Here is a 14,570-nt window from a genome sequence, read left to right as displayed (position 1 = left end):
CAGATCGTGGGTTATCCTTATTGTGTTTCCACAATATTCAAATTGTTTCTCCTTGGCTGCTTGTAATATTTTCTCCTTGATCTGGGAACTCTAGAACCTGGCTATAATATTCCTAGGAGTTTTCTTTTTAGGATCTTTTTCAGTGAATTCTTTCAACCTCTATTTTCCCCTCTGGTTCTAAAATATCAGGGCAATTTTCCTTGAGAACTTCTTGAAGGATGATTTCTAGGTTCTTTTTTTGATCATGGCTTTCAAGTAGTACAATAATTTTTAAATTATCTCTCCTGTATCTATTTTCTAGGTCAGTGGTTTTTCCAATGAGATATTTCACATTGTCTTCTATTTTTTCATTTGTTTGGATCTGTTTAATAGTATCTTGATTTCTCATAAAGTCATTAGCTTCCATTTGCTCCAGTCTAATTCTGAAGGAATTATTCTCTTCAGTGAACTTTTGAAATTCTTTTTCCATCTGGCAAATTCGGCTTTATAAGGCATTCTTCTCCTCATTGGCTTTTTGGGCCTCTTTTGTCATTTGAGTTAATGTATTTTAAGGTGTTATTTTCTTCAGTCAGGTTGTTGGCTCTCTTTTCATGATTTTTTTGCATCATTCCATTTCTCTTCCCAATTTTTCCTCTACTTCTCTTACTTGGTTTTCAAAATTCTTCTTGAGTTCCTCTATGGCCTGTAACCAATTCATATTTTTCTTGGAGGCTTTTGATGCAAGAGTTCTGACTTTGTTATCTTCCTCCCATTCTGTGCTTTTATCCTTTTTGTCCCCCAAAAAGAAATCTGAGGTTTGACTGCTCTGCTTGCATTGTTTCCTTTGCTTGCTCATGTTGCCACTCAATTATTTGACTTTTGAGCTTTTTGCCACAGTAGAACTCTGCTTCCAGAGAGGAGAGCTTTGTCCCAAATTGCTGAGGTTTTCATAGCTGCTAGAGCTGTTAGTTGGGTGCCCTTTCTGAAGCCTCCACTGGCTCTGGCTCACTGGTCACACCCCCAGGATCTCCACCCAAAACAACAATCCAGATCCAAGCAGGTTAAAACCTTCAGAATGGTCGCTTGGTTCCCCTATGATTTGCAGGCCAGGAGCTCTGAAGCTGCCATGAGGTGGCGGCTGAGCAGTTGCAGCATCTGTACCACTTCTCACCTTCTTGCTCTGTGGGCAGACGCCTGGACCACACCTCCATCCACCGCCCCCCCCAGTTCCCACAGAGTCTGCACTGACCTTTCACTTTTTCTTTGGCATTTATGGGTTGATATTTCTGGAAACTGCCACAGCTGCTGGTGATCCACTCTGCCAAGGTCTACTGCAGCTGCTGGTTGGGGCCACACTGGGTCTAAAACCTCGGTCTCATGGGAGGCTGAGCTCAGCTCTCAGCATGCTGAGATGGACCCTTTCTGCTGGCCTTCCAGCCTGCCTTCCCTGGGAGGTTTGTTTCTCTCTGTCACTTTGTGGGTTCTGTATCTCTAAAGTTTGTTTAGAGTCATATCTTATAGGTATTTGGGGTGGTTATGGGGGGAGCACATGGAGTTTTCCTGCTTCTAGGCTGCCATCTTGGCTCCACCCCCCTTTTTACAGATAAGGGAAGTAGAAGGGTGTGACTTCTTCATTCCTTTTCAATTTTTTTCGTATTAAACTTTACTGACTTCTGTCATTTCATTGGTTTAGATACTTGGTCCATTGATAGTAACCTTTCTTAGCACTCTTTATGAGTTTCTAGGGTCACGATCATGCTTCACCTAATGGCCAAACTTCTGGTGATGGGCTCCTCTCCATTTATCTAGACTGATCCTAGAAAAAATAAACACACCGTCCATCAGTAAACTCATCCATCAAACCTTTCTAGCTTGTTAGAATACAGGACAGAACCTTATGTTCTTCTGCCATGGCCTTATATAGCAAGATCTAAGGTTACCTCTCTGTCATGCTGAGGAATCAAAGTAAGTACTTTAGTAGTAAGGCCTTTCTTTTTAAAATTATGTTATTATCAAATGTAAATTATTGTCATGTTATATGACATATATTAATTACTGTCATATGTATATACACTAATATATTAGATAAATACATTTATTATATATGTTATATACAGTTTGGTATACATTACATACATGTTATAGCATGGTATGTAACACATTACATATGTTATAAGGTAATGTGTAACGTGTTCATTTATTGAAATACCTTGGGGGAAATATCCATGCCATTTCTGTATGGCAGTATTTATGAGAAAGACTTTTTTTGGAGGGGGGAAGGCAGGGCAATTGGGGTTAAGTGACTTGCTCAAGGTCACACAGCAAGTAAGTATGTCAAGAGAAAGACTTTTGAAAAAAAAAAATTTAGTTTTTTTTAATCATTTAAGACCAAGTTCTTGTATCAGCTTTTTCATTTTCTCATAAAGAATAAATCAAGAATAAATTTTCTCATAAAGGATCAGGAAACAATTTCATCTACTCATAGGCTTTACAAATTGTTATCGTGGTACATAATATATAGTATGATAGTAATTATTGTTATATGTATAATATAATTATGATATAAATGATTATTATTAATAGATATTATACATTAATATTATGAACACAAAAGACTATTATGTTATAAATATGCACTATTGCATATATGTTAAGTACATTTCGGTAACTCATTAAATGAAGTACCTCTCTAGAACTGGAATGAATTTAGAATGGACACATGTATGCTATAGAGCATTCAAGTTCAATCGTCTACACTTTTCTCATGTTTTTCTTACACTCTTCTTAATTTCACGAGTCCCTGTAGGTCTATTGAGGTTGGACTTGGAATCAGAAGACTTGACTCTTTCACATATGTTCATTTTACATGTTCCAGATGTAAACCACTTCACCTTTCTGAGCCTCAGTTTCCCTATCTCTAAAATGGGGATGAAAGCACTCACTCTACTTATCTGCTGGAGATCTATTCTCAAGGAATCTGGAATTTGATCTTGTTAAATGTTTCACACTGTCCCTTGTATTTTGCATTTGCAAGCTGTGTTTTATCATTACACTCTCCACTCTTGGCTGAATTTAGACAATGGTGTAAGCCAACCAATAAATGAGTAGTCCTGACAACATGAAACACATGGGCCAAGATTACACGAAATTGTACTGTGGTCAAGTTGGAAAAAAGAAAAAACCCAACTCAAACCAAACGAAAATCCCCTAAAAATTGTAAAGCCATCTAAACTTATAGTTCTCTAGTTTTGCAGCTACATATTTCTGTTAACCCACCACTACAAGAGGCAGTATCATTATTGTATGGAATATGTTGGAAGGGACAATATTTTTTGTCTGATAAAAAGTTTGGTGGGTGGACATTCAAAATCTATATCACCTTCTTCATGTGCTATTAATGAAGTTAGAGAAAATCACAAAACTGTGGTGTCTAGGTCCACTACTAACTTTAGTTCTATAATCTTAACTGGGCCCTCACAGCAAAATACAAGGGACAGTGTGAAACATTTAACAAGATCGAATTCCAGATTCTTTGAGAATAGATCTCCAGCAGGGACTTACTGCTGGCAGCGGACTAGATAACAGGAGTCTGGGGGCACAAAATTAACACACTGTCCAATATGAATCTAGACTGATTAGGTTTGCAGAAAAGGTCTATGAAAGTCCTCTCCTTTAAAGAAGAAAAAAACCAATAGCTTTAGTCAGGGGCTTTTGCTGTGCCTGAGGTCTTTCAGCCTCCACACTCCACTCCTTCAGTTAATTGTCCATTCTGTCCAGATTCCCCATGTAATCTACTCTAAAGATAGAAAGAAGGAAAACAGCCATTGGGAGCTGTTGAAAAGAAATGGGAGAACATATCTCTTTCCCTTCTGTACCTTGCTTATCATGCCTTGACCTCCTCCATGTTTAACATAACCTGAAATGGAGAATACCAACTAACTGCCTTCAAATTATTTTGCACAGAAATTTGACATAGTGAGCGACTTCTAAAAATTGTGAGCCCTCACATAAATTCCTCTTGAAACTGTGGGTTTGAGAGTAGAGCAGGGGAGGAGGAAAGACAACAGTGGATAACCTGAATAGAAAAGGGTTAGCAGCTCTTAAAATCTGAGAGGAAGACTGCTGTGACTGAGCAAAAACAGATGCTCCATTGAATAACTTGGTCTCTAGAAAATTCCAAAAGGCAGCCTCAAGGGAATTAATAAAGGAGTGGATGAGGGATGACATGTCCAGACTTCAAGTTATATTATAAAGTAGTAATCATCAAACTATTGGGTGATGATTTAAAAATAGAAAAGTCAGTCAGTGGAACATACTAGATAAGAAAGAATCAGAAACAACTGAGATCAGCATGCCAGTGTTCTGGAAATTTCAGAACACAAGCTACCTTGAAGAACTCCCTACTTGATAGAAATTGTTGGGAAAACTGAGAAACAATTTGGAAGAAATTAGGTTTACACAAACATCTTATGCTATAAACCACAATAAGCTCAAAATGAATAGCAAGAATGGAATATTAAAGGTCAAACCATAAAAATTTACAAGGGAACCAGATCAGGTAGCTTTCATTTCAATGGTCAAGGGAAAATTTCTTAAATAGCAAGTGATTTCTTGATCACAGAAAATCAAAAAAGAAGTTTCAGTTGCAATAAATTGAGAAAACTCTTACATGAACAGTTTACACAGTTCATTAAGAAAGGAAACTGAAAGTTGGGAAATATCTAAATCAGATATCTCTGATGAGGATCAAAAATCCAACAAATGTGGGTAACCAGAAGTTTTTTTCCTAATAATAATGATCAGACTACTCAGTTCTCAAAAGAAGTGCAAATTATTACTGACTATATTAAAAAGCAGTAACAATAGGAGAAATGCTCTGAGTTTTTACCATACTCTCAGCAAGTTGGCAAAGAGGACAAGAGATGGGAATAGACACGGAAAGACAGTGTAATACTGATGCACTGTCTTTGGAGCTGTACATTGGTCCAGCTATTCTTGAAAGCAGTTTCAAACTACACTAACAAAGTATTAAACTATCCATACCATTTTACCTAGAGCTCCAACTACTAGAAATACGCCCATATGTTAAAATATTCATAATGGCCTTTTTTTTAATTGGCAAAGAACTGGAAATAAAGAAGGTTCTCATCAATTGGACATGGCTGAACAAATGTGGGGCATGAATATAATGGAATATTATGATATAAAAAAGATGACTGAAAAACTGCATATGATATTGAATGTGGTTGATATGTTTGTTTTGCTGAACGTTTTTCTTTATTATAAAGGACTGATCTCTGGGAAGGGAAAGAGTGAAAAATATATTGGGAAATGTAAGTGATGTAAAAACAAAAATTATCAATAAAAGAATTTTAAAACATTCTACATGGATAAACATGACTGGATTAGTTAGGCAGCTGAGCATGCAAGGAGAGGTAGGAAGAAGAAATGATTATCATTTTCACTTAATAATGCCAGCCTTCACATAAGGGGTATATCTAAAGGTTCAATTATACTATAAGGATTTGGGTGGGTTATTTCAAAAGGTAACTTGAGCATTCTGGATTCATAACCTTAACTTAAAAGACATCCTTGACTCATACCAGGGAGGCAGTTTGACACCAAGGAAGAATGCTCGAATGGCCAGGGAACCTAGTGAGACAGTACAGACACGGCAGTTATCATGACGCTTTTTCTCCCTGTGATACCTTGTTTTATTTTTCCTCTGAGAGAGAATTCTTTGCTTGGCTCACTCAGTTTCCTGTGTTCCTAGCATCTTAGTTTTAGAACTAGAAGGCACTTCCAAGTTTATGTAATCCAATCATCTCAGTTTACAGATTAGAAAACTGAAGCCCAGAGAGGTTGTGAGGGATAATTTGCAGTGAAGTTTCCCCATTCTGAAACATCAATCCACTAAATTTAGAAGCCACCTGACCTTACAGGAATCTGAGATTTAGAGCAATGGAGACCCTCCCCAGGGCCACCCCAGTACAAGATATGCCAAATAAGGACAAAACTGCTTTCCTGGCCTTGCATGGGACACCCACATGTCTGTGTTCTTTGTCTCTGAGATAGATTCCCGCGCTTAGATCGTGAGGCAGCCTGCCCACCAGTGGGAGTGGAAGCCAGTTGGGGGTTAGGGTTTCTGCGTTAGGGGGCATATAACCACGGGCTTGCTTCCACATGTTGCTCTCCCTGGCACACACCATTTAAGCAACAGGGGCAGTGCCTTTTCTAATGAGAAAGAATAAAGACCTTTTCTGATCTCAGACTCAGACTCCAAACTCTTTCATCTCACACAGTTTGGAGGTTCCATTGAGATTTTTCCAGACTCCTCTCTAGAGAGGAGAGGAAGGGCTCCCCAACCTTGACCAATAGGCAGGACATCCCATTGGGTTTTTCCAGCAGCCTCTTGGTGAGGTGGAGGAGTGACTCCCCTCTGTTGAGAGTGAGGCCCAAAGGAGCCTGAAGCTGAAAGCAGAAAATGCCTAAAGGGGAAAGCAAAGATTACTTCAGGATGGAAGTAAGTCCATGCATGGACCCAGGTAAGGAGAGACCTGGGTGACTTGGTGGTGGGTGAAGTCGATTGAGTCTGGCCAGGAGTTGGGGAGACTGGGAGGCTTGTTTCTGAGTAGACCTGATGGGGGTTTCTGATGAGAACTGGTCAGATTTTGAGCCTTGGCCCCCCTCCCCAAATTTTTGGACCAAGAGATCGACACAGTTTGGCTGGACCTTGAACCTGCAGGGGGGGGGAGATGAATGACGAGTCCTCTTGCCTGCATTGAACATTTATAAATTATGTAATTTGGTAAAATTATGAGCTCGGTTGTTAAAAATAATTTTCTTATTACTATTAAGAAACTAAGTACCTTATACTTCTTATGAACTCTGTACAAAAGTTGTAAGGATTCCGAAATTTCACAGATGAGAATACTGGGAAAAGATAAGAGTTATGATTTTCAAGTCTGTTTCATCTAAGAATATAGTTATATATGTTAATTTGGATATATGTGAAATACATATTTTGGGAATTTATATTACTTAAGGATATTTTACACCAAATTAGTTTTAAGGAATGCCTATGTTTGAAAGTTTATTTTTGCTTTAAGAAGGGAGTTTTTGTTTTAAGTGGAAAGGCTGAAATTGGGTGGTTACTGAATTTGAATTTAAAGATGGGCATAAATTATGTTAAAGATACAGATTAATGTGATTTGTAATTATTACTAGAACCAAAAGAAGCAGTTAGAATATTGGCCTAGCATATTTTAAACTGACCTGATTATAATAGGTGTTTTCAAACTGTTTGTAAACTTTCCCAGGAAAATATGAACATGAATGGGGAACTGAAAAATATATAAATTTGTGGATAATATTTCCTTTTTAAGGGCCAAGGGTATTAGAACTTAGAAATGTATGGTTATGGGGGGGGGCGCTAGGTGAATTGAGCACCGGCCCTGGAGTTAAGAGGACCTGAGTTCAAATCTGGCCTCAGACACTTAACACTTACTAGCCATGTGACCTTGGGCAAGTCACTTAACCCCAATTGCCCTGCCCTTCCCCCTCCAAAAAGAAAAAGAAATGTATGGTTATATGATAAAAAAGGTACATATTGTTATTTGGCATTAAGTAACTGATTCACTGTATGGCCCCAGAAAGTTTTATTTACCCTGGTGTTGCAGTTTAAACCCAGGGATGCCAAAAACTGTTGCAGTGGGGGGCTCTGCCCTCCCAAAAACTGTTGCAGTTTCATGATGTGTTGTGATGGAACCGTCTCAAAGAATTCTGAGTCAGACCTCCTCTAATCCAAGTATAGGCATTTACTGAGATTGATGCCTGTCATGAAGCGGGCTAAGTTCCAAGAGGAACCAGCAACTTTAGAGAAAGCATGATGGATTTTTATAGGTTAAAGATTCAATTGCATAACAGAAATTTACATAGAATAGAGGAATATCATTAACATTAAAAAGGCAGGAGGAGTTTGTTAAGGGATTAGGTAATGGAGGAGGGGTCCCATTTATAGTTCGGTGGTTAAACATTCTGGTCATTCTGCCCTCCAACTGCCTAGCTACTGTGAGCCTGTCTGGTTAAGATAGATAGATAGGTATTGTGGTCCTGTCTCAGGCTAGATGTTGGCTAGATGGATGATGTGATTGTGATTGAATACAAAACTATACCTGTTTTTGTGGGAATGGGTCTGGAGGGTAGTGACCAGGTAGAGGCAGTAGCTAGGTTCCCATCACATGGACACACCTGCTGTTTCTGTGTGAACTAAGAGTTTAGGGACACACCTGTTGAGGGACACACCTGTTGTTGCAGCGAGCAGTAAGGCATATATGAAGAAGTTAGGATATTGGTAGGTACAAGGGGGGGGTGGAGATTAGGTAGGTAGAGTGGGCCTGCTGTTCAGTGGGGCCAGGCCTATAATGAAGTTAGAATGTTGGGGCTGGGGGCAGCTTTATTAGGATTCCATCACTAGCTCACTGTTCAGTAAAGGGATGGTGGTGGAATCTACATCATAGGGATTTTATGGGACTAATATAATTGTAAGAAATTTGGAAATGACTAAATTAAGGTTACCAAATTGGTAATTACTTGATTTTGGTTTCAAAGTTTTAAATTTAGGTATGTGATTATTTGTGTTATAAGAGAAATAGTTTCTGTTATAGTCTAAATGCTATTAAATTACGAATTATACTGTCAGAGGAACAAAAAATGATGAATGAGGCATTCTGACCATGTATTATGACATTTTGAAATGTTGTAATTTAAGAAATCATAAACTTTCAAGTTTGTCTTTGTTTTAAAGGAAGTTTCAATGAAGATTGTTTGATATCTGCTAGCCAAGCTATTTGGAGTTATTGCATAAATCAAGTATTTACAAAAGTATGCTTGTGAAAGGTAATTATTGGTAGTTATGTAAAGAAAAGACCCTGTGAAACCTCTTGTAAGTTTTGTAAAACCTAGAATTGTTCATGTGTATGGAAAGGAAGGGTTAGGTGCCCTTGGAAACAATCTGTGTGGGCAAGGTCATCAACCCTTGGAAGGGGGCTTGTTTTAGTTATGAAGCTCCTAAACAATGAGAAGTAGCAAGTCTATATACAAAAGATTAAAAAGGATCTCTAACAATTGGCTTTGATTCCAAGACAAGTTTAAAATTTGTGAAGGGAAAGTTAGTAATTATACAAAGACTTTCTAAGATTTCTGATCATTTTATCAATTATGTATAGATTTTGTAATATTTGAACTTACTGTGAATTTTCTGAAGTTTCTAGATGGGATCCTTAGATTTGGGAGTTTCAGGTGGATTGCCTAAAGAGTCATTAGATTTATCATAGATCAGATTAAAAAGAGAGCCTCACCACTCCCCACCAGGAGGGAAAGGAGGGGCAGCAGTTACAATAAGGTACTCTAAAGAAGTCTTACTTAGGGGCAGTGGAGTTTGGAAATCAGCCAGTCTCCAAACTGGCCTTTAAAGTCAATAAAATTGATTTCTAGTAATTGGTTTTAGTACAAATTTGGAATTTAGAATGGGAATCCTCGTAAGATGTTAAAGGGAATTCCTTATGTATGTGAGTCCTGGTAAATCTTCCTGGTACATCACAACTCAATGAGAGTAGATTGATGTTAAGGTAAAAGGGTTTTGGGACCATACTGTATGTGGATGTTTTGTCCAATCAGGTCCCTACTTTTCATCTTTATGACAAATCAATTAAAAGTTAGGCATAGAACAAATGTATGAATTTTTGCTGTTTTAAGGATATTCTTCCAGAATGTTATGGGAATAATTAGATACATAATTCATCAGTTTGTGAGGTTAGACATTAACTTCTTTGTTTTATCTACTCTGGGATACCAGTATAGAACATTTGTATTAGTAATGGGGATCAGAGGGTCAAAAAGATAAATGAAGGTTGGGTTAGAAATAGGGATTACAGTGTGAGTTCAGATTGAACATAGTCCCAGGAATATAGGGACACTTGGGAAGTAGATACAAATCTATTAGAGCAATAATTTATAATCCCACTGGGAGATTTGATTTTTATGAACAAGAATACAGAAATGAATACAAGTTATCTGAGGCTCACTTTAAAGATGTTCCTTAACCATGAGAGAGCATAATCATATTTTAAACTGATTGTTGGCACTTGTTATTTAAGATTTGATGGGACTGTTAATTGACTTTCTCTGAGTCTGACTCCTGGTGTGAATATTAAGAAAGGCTATCCAAGCTATCTGAGCCACTGATCCACGATGCCAGAGCCTGTGAAATACAGATATGGAATGCAGAGGGGAAGGTTAGCAGACCGACTGTTCTACATGAGCTAAGGTAAGATTTCTCCCCCATTGACACTTGGCAGACTTTAAGCTTGGCTCAATGCAGGTTGCAGCTTGGTATACATTCTGCCTGAAATTGACATTCTGAAGTTGGGGAGATATGGTTCCCTCATTACAGTTTTGTCCCTATTCTTGGTGGCAAGTTTCAATCATCAAAAGTTTTTAGATAAACAACAACAAATCTATTAAATACTCGATTCTGGAACATCTTAAATTACTATGAAATAAAGCTATTAGGCTTAGGTTTAGTATAGGTATTCCTGTGTAAGTCAGGGTCCTAGAGTTCTTTGTGATAATATGAGGACAAGTCGGTCAAGGGTTTGTGGGAATATTATCCTGTTATTTAGTTAGTATCACACTTGTCTCTGCTTTGTTATAAGTAGTTAATGTTAAGAGGAGGATAGTTTCTGGACTACTTGGTAAAAATTTTAATTGTTTTAATTGTGAGCTTAATGTAAATCCCTTAGTGAAACCCCATCCTCCTGGTGGAGAATTAATAATGGATTAATGCAAAATATAAGAAACTGGTCATAATGTGTGATCATGACAATTGACCGGGACTCCAATTTTAATTTTGTAAGAATGATAAGGGTTCTGGAGTGGTCATTTAAATTGGGTCCAAGGTTCCTTTTGTAGGTAAATGAATAAAAGAAGTTGGAAGAAAGAGAGGTTGGGATGCAGGACTAAAGATGGATGATTCTAAGCAACCAGAGGACTTCCATCAAATGGTATAGCCCCACCAGACAGCGGTGTGAAAAGAGTTTGGACTTTGAAAGGACAATTGTTATTGTTTTCTTTTGAATTTCTGTATCTGCACATATAAAGGGGACTACCCCCCTGTATGTTGTCAATGAAATGAAGGGAATTAAAATTAAGAAAAGTGGGGAAACTGTAAAAGGTATAAAAGAACAGGGGGAACTGTGAGGGATAACTTGCAGTGAAGTTTCCCCATTCTGAAACATCAATCCACTAGGCCTAAGTTTGGAAGCCACCTGACCTTACAGGAATCTGGGACTTAGAGCAATGGAGACCCTCCCCAGGGCCACCCCAGAACAAGTTATGCCAAATAAGGGCAAAACTGCTTTCCTGGCCTTGCACTGGACACCCACACGTCTCTGTGTTCTTTGTCTCTGAGATAGATTCCTGCGCTTAGATCGTGAGGCAGCCTGCCCACCAGTGGGAGTGGAGGCCAGTTGCAGGTTGGGGTTTCTGCGTTAGGGGGTATATAACCACGGGCTTGCTTCCACATGTTGCTTTCCTTGGCATACACCATTTGAGCGACAGGGGAAGAGGTCCCTTTCTAATGAGAAAGAATAAAGACCTTTTCTGATCTCAGACTCAGACTCCAAGTTTGTTTCATCTCACACAAGTTTAAAAGTTACATAGGTAGTAATTAGGTAGCAGGAGCTAAGATTTAAATAGGAGTCCTTTGACTCCAAATTCATCATTCTTTCTATTGGTTAACACTCTCTTGCCATTGTAATATGGATTCAAAATACTTTGTATCACATCTATAAATGTTCAGATTCTACACACAGACCATCATTGTGGTTGTGGTGTTCAGTAATTTTAGTTCTGTTGAACTCTTAATGACATCATTTGGGGTTTTCTGGGCAAAGTTACTGGAGTGATACTAGAGTGATACTCTAGCTCATTTTATAGCTGAGGAAACTGAGGTAAACAGGGTTGAGTGACTTGCCCAGGATCACACAGTTAATGTGTCTGAGGCCAGATTTTAACGCAGGAGGATGAGTCTTCCTAACTCCAGGCTCAGTACTCTGTTGTGCCACCTGCCTGACCCATTATCATTGAACACAGATGTTAACAGGAGAGCTAGTATACTTACTGTATAGGGATAGGGACTGGACTTATTATTGGAGGATGGAATTTCCTTTATCTATGCAGGTTGGCATTTTCTCTGTTAATTGCAGTCTTAAGAGCTTTGCCTAGGGAGAAATAATTTGCCCAAGGTCATACAGTCAGCTTGTGTACTTGGAACAAGGTCTTTTGGCTCTGAGGCCAGCTCTCTCTGTCTCCCACCCCATACTGCCTTTGGTCTGTATTCTATGGATATACATACTCCTAACTTCCCTACAATAAATCACTAATCTGCCAGATCTCCCAAGCTCGTTCATTGTTTTCTGACCCATTACAGAATAAAGGAGACACTTCAGTAGTTTTTGAGTGTGCCACCCCAATATTGATTGACAGACACAAAGCCACATAGTTTGTCATTCCCTCTTGGGATGACAGCATGCTCAGGAGGTTTCAAGATACTGATGCTTTGAAACATAACATAAGAGTTATTTGTTTTTTTGTTCCATTCTAAATGTGCACAGTTCAAGGCTCAGAGATCCATAGCTTAGATTTTCCTGAAAATGATGCCTCTGGCAGCAATAATATTTGTAATCCTAGAGTCTCTTTTCTTGACTTGAAATGATAGCTGGCCTTAATTGGTTGATGAAAACTAGCCCATAAAGATCTCTTTACCTAGTTTGATTTAGCTTGAAAAATCACAATGTTAAAGGTGAAATGAAAGTCAGTCTCTCTCTCTCTCTCTCTCTCTCTCTCTCTCTCTGTCTGTCTCTCTGTGTGTTTGTCTCTGTCTTTCTCTGTTTCTCTGTGTCTCTCTCTTTGTCTCTGTCTTTCTCTGTCTCTCTGTGTCTCTCTCTGTCTCTATCTCTGTCTCTCACTCTCTATCTCTCTGTCTCTCTCTGTCTGTCTCTGTCTGTCTCTCTGTCTGTCTCTGTCTGTCTCTCTGTCTGTCTCTCTGTGTCTCTCTCTCTGTGTCTCTCTCTCTGTCTCTCTGTCTGTCTGTCTCTCTGTCTCTCTTTTGTTTTCTTGCCAGGACCCAAGATAACACTTTCAGTCTCATCCTACATCTTTTGCTATACAATAGAGCATAACTTCTCTGACACATTTAAGACCCAAACTCCCAACCTTGCTGAAGATGTAAATGGTAGCTTGGAAAAGAGAAATCACCAAAGAAGGACCTGTCTGAACAGGCCTTGGCAGGCAAATAAATTCAGGGGAATTTAAATTATTAAAAATCTTTCCCTTGCTCCCCCAGCAATTATTTCAGCTGTAATTTTATTCTGTCAGCAATTGAGGATTTTAAACACAGTCTGCTCTTGGTCAGTTCTTGTGGGGTACATGGCCTCTGGATCACCCAGGGTGAATGCTTAATCCCAGGCAGGCTTTCCCCCACCACCTGTTCCTGGACTGCCAGCAGTTGGTGAGAACTCAGGCACTGCAAGCTCATTTTAATACTAACTGCAGCCAAACAGAGCTAGGGAGGTAAATCTACTTCCCCAAATAAAACCCCACGCTGATGCGTTTCCCTCATTGCGCCTCAATTCTTTTCGCCAAGGACGTTTGAAAATGGACATGATTTATTTGGGGGGAGGCGGGAGAAAGGGGTTGTTTCCTCAATCTTTAACTGAAACTAACAGTGTTGAAGCAGAAATTTAGTAGGCTATTGGTGGGGAGAGAGATCAATCAGAGGAAGGAGAATAGCTTAATTATGCTTTAGAACTTTTCAATAAAATAATTATGGGTTGATATTTTTTTCTTGCATACCTTTTTGTTTTATTGCCCTATTTACCATGTTTGGTATTTTTTGTGTTTTGTTTTGTTTCCTGAGGAGGAAGCTGTGTTTTCCGGGAAGAACCAGCAGTTGTATGGCTCACATTTGACAACATGCACCACCAGTGGCTTCTGTTAGCTGCCTGCTTCTGGGTGATTTTCATGTTCATGGTTGCCAGCAAGTTCATCACTTTAACCTTTAAAGACCCAGATGGTAGGTATGCTTAAGCACTGACTGGGGTTAGTTAAATGTGCTTGCCATGACATACCTATTAGAAGCCATATATTATGTCAGATATGCTGTGGATAAAGTCCCTAGTTGGCTGGTGCAGCTCTTTATGTCTGTCTGTCTGTCTCTCCTGTCTGTCGTCTGTCTGTCTCTCTCTGTCTCTCTGTCTCTGTCTCTCTCCCCTCTCTCTCTCTCTGTCTCTCTCTCTCTGTGTGTCTCTCTCTCTCTGTCTGTCTCTCTCTGTCTCTCTCTCCTCTCTCTCTCGTTCTCTCTCTCTCTTGTTCTCTCTCTCTCTCTGTCTCTCTCTCTCTCCCCTCTCTCTCTCTGTCTCTGTCTCTCTCTCTCCTCTCTCTCTCTCTCGTTCTCTCTCTCTTGTTATCTCTCTCTTGTTCTCTCTCTCTGTCTCTCTCTCCTCTCTCTCTCTCGTTCTCTCTCTCTCTCT

The 14,570-nt window shown here is 39.1% G+C and overlaps 1 protein-coding gene across 7 annotated transcripts in view; it reads left to right on the top strand.

The window, feature by feature from the left end:
* CHST10 (carbohydrate sulfotransferase 10) overlaps window positions 1–14,570 on the top strand; it is a 62,678-nt gene that overhangs the window by 15,591 nt on the left and 32,517 nt on the right. Inside the window, exons 4-5 of one of the 7 annotated variants that reach the window (XM_069073014.1) lie at window positions 10,195–10,306; window positions 13,958–14,113. The exons of 2 other annotated variants lie outside the window; for them this stretch is intronic. In XM_069073014.1, the coding sequence (XP_068929115.1) occupies window positions 14,014–14,113 (100 nt within the window). In that variant the 5' untranslated portion in view covers window positions 10,195–10,306; window positions 13,958–14,013. Of the gene's footprint in view, window positions 1–10,169; window positions 10,307–13,957; window positions 14,114–14,570 lie in introns of all 7 variants that reach the window. 4 more of the 7 variants (XM_069073015.1, XM_069073011.1, XM_069073016.1 and 1 more) reach the window with 4 other exon arrangements.

This window comes from Petaurus breviceps, unplaced genomic scaffold (genome assembly GCF_028583685.1).
Source record: "Petaurus breviceps papuanus isolate PSGF00001 unplaced genomic scaffold, PetGlider_PUasm1.0 90849, whole genome shotgun sequence".
Taxonomy (NCBI): domain Eukaryota; kingdom Metazoa; phylum Chordata; class Mammalia; order Diprotodontia; family Petauridae; genus Petaurus; species Petaurus breviceps.
The sequence above is the reverse complement of the archived record's forward strand: the minus strand, read 5'-3'. Positions and strand labels throughout refer to the sequence as shown.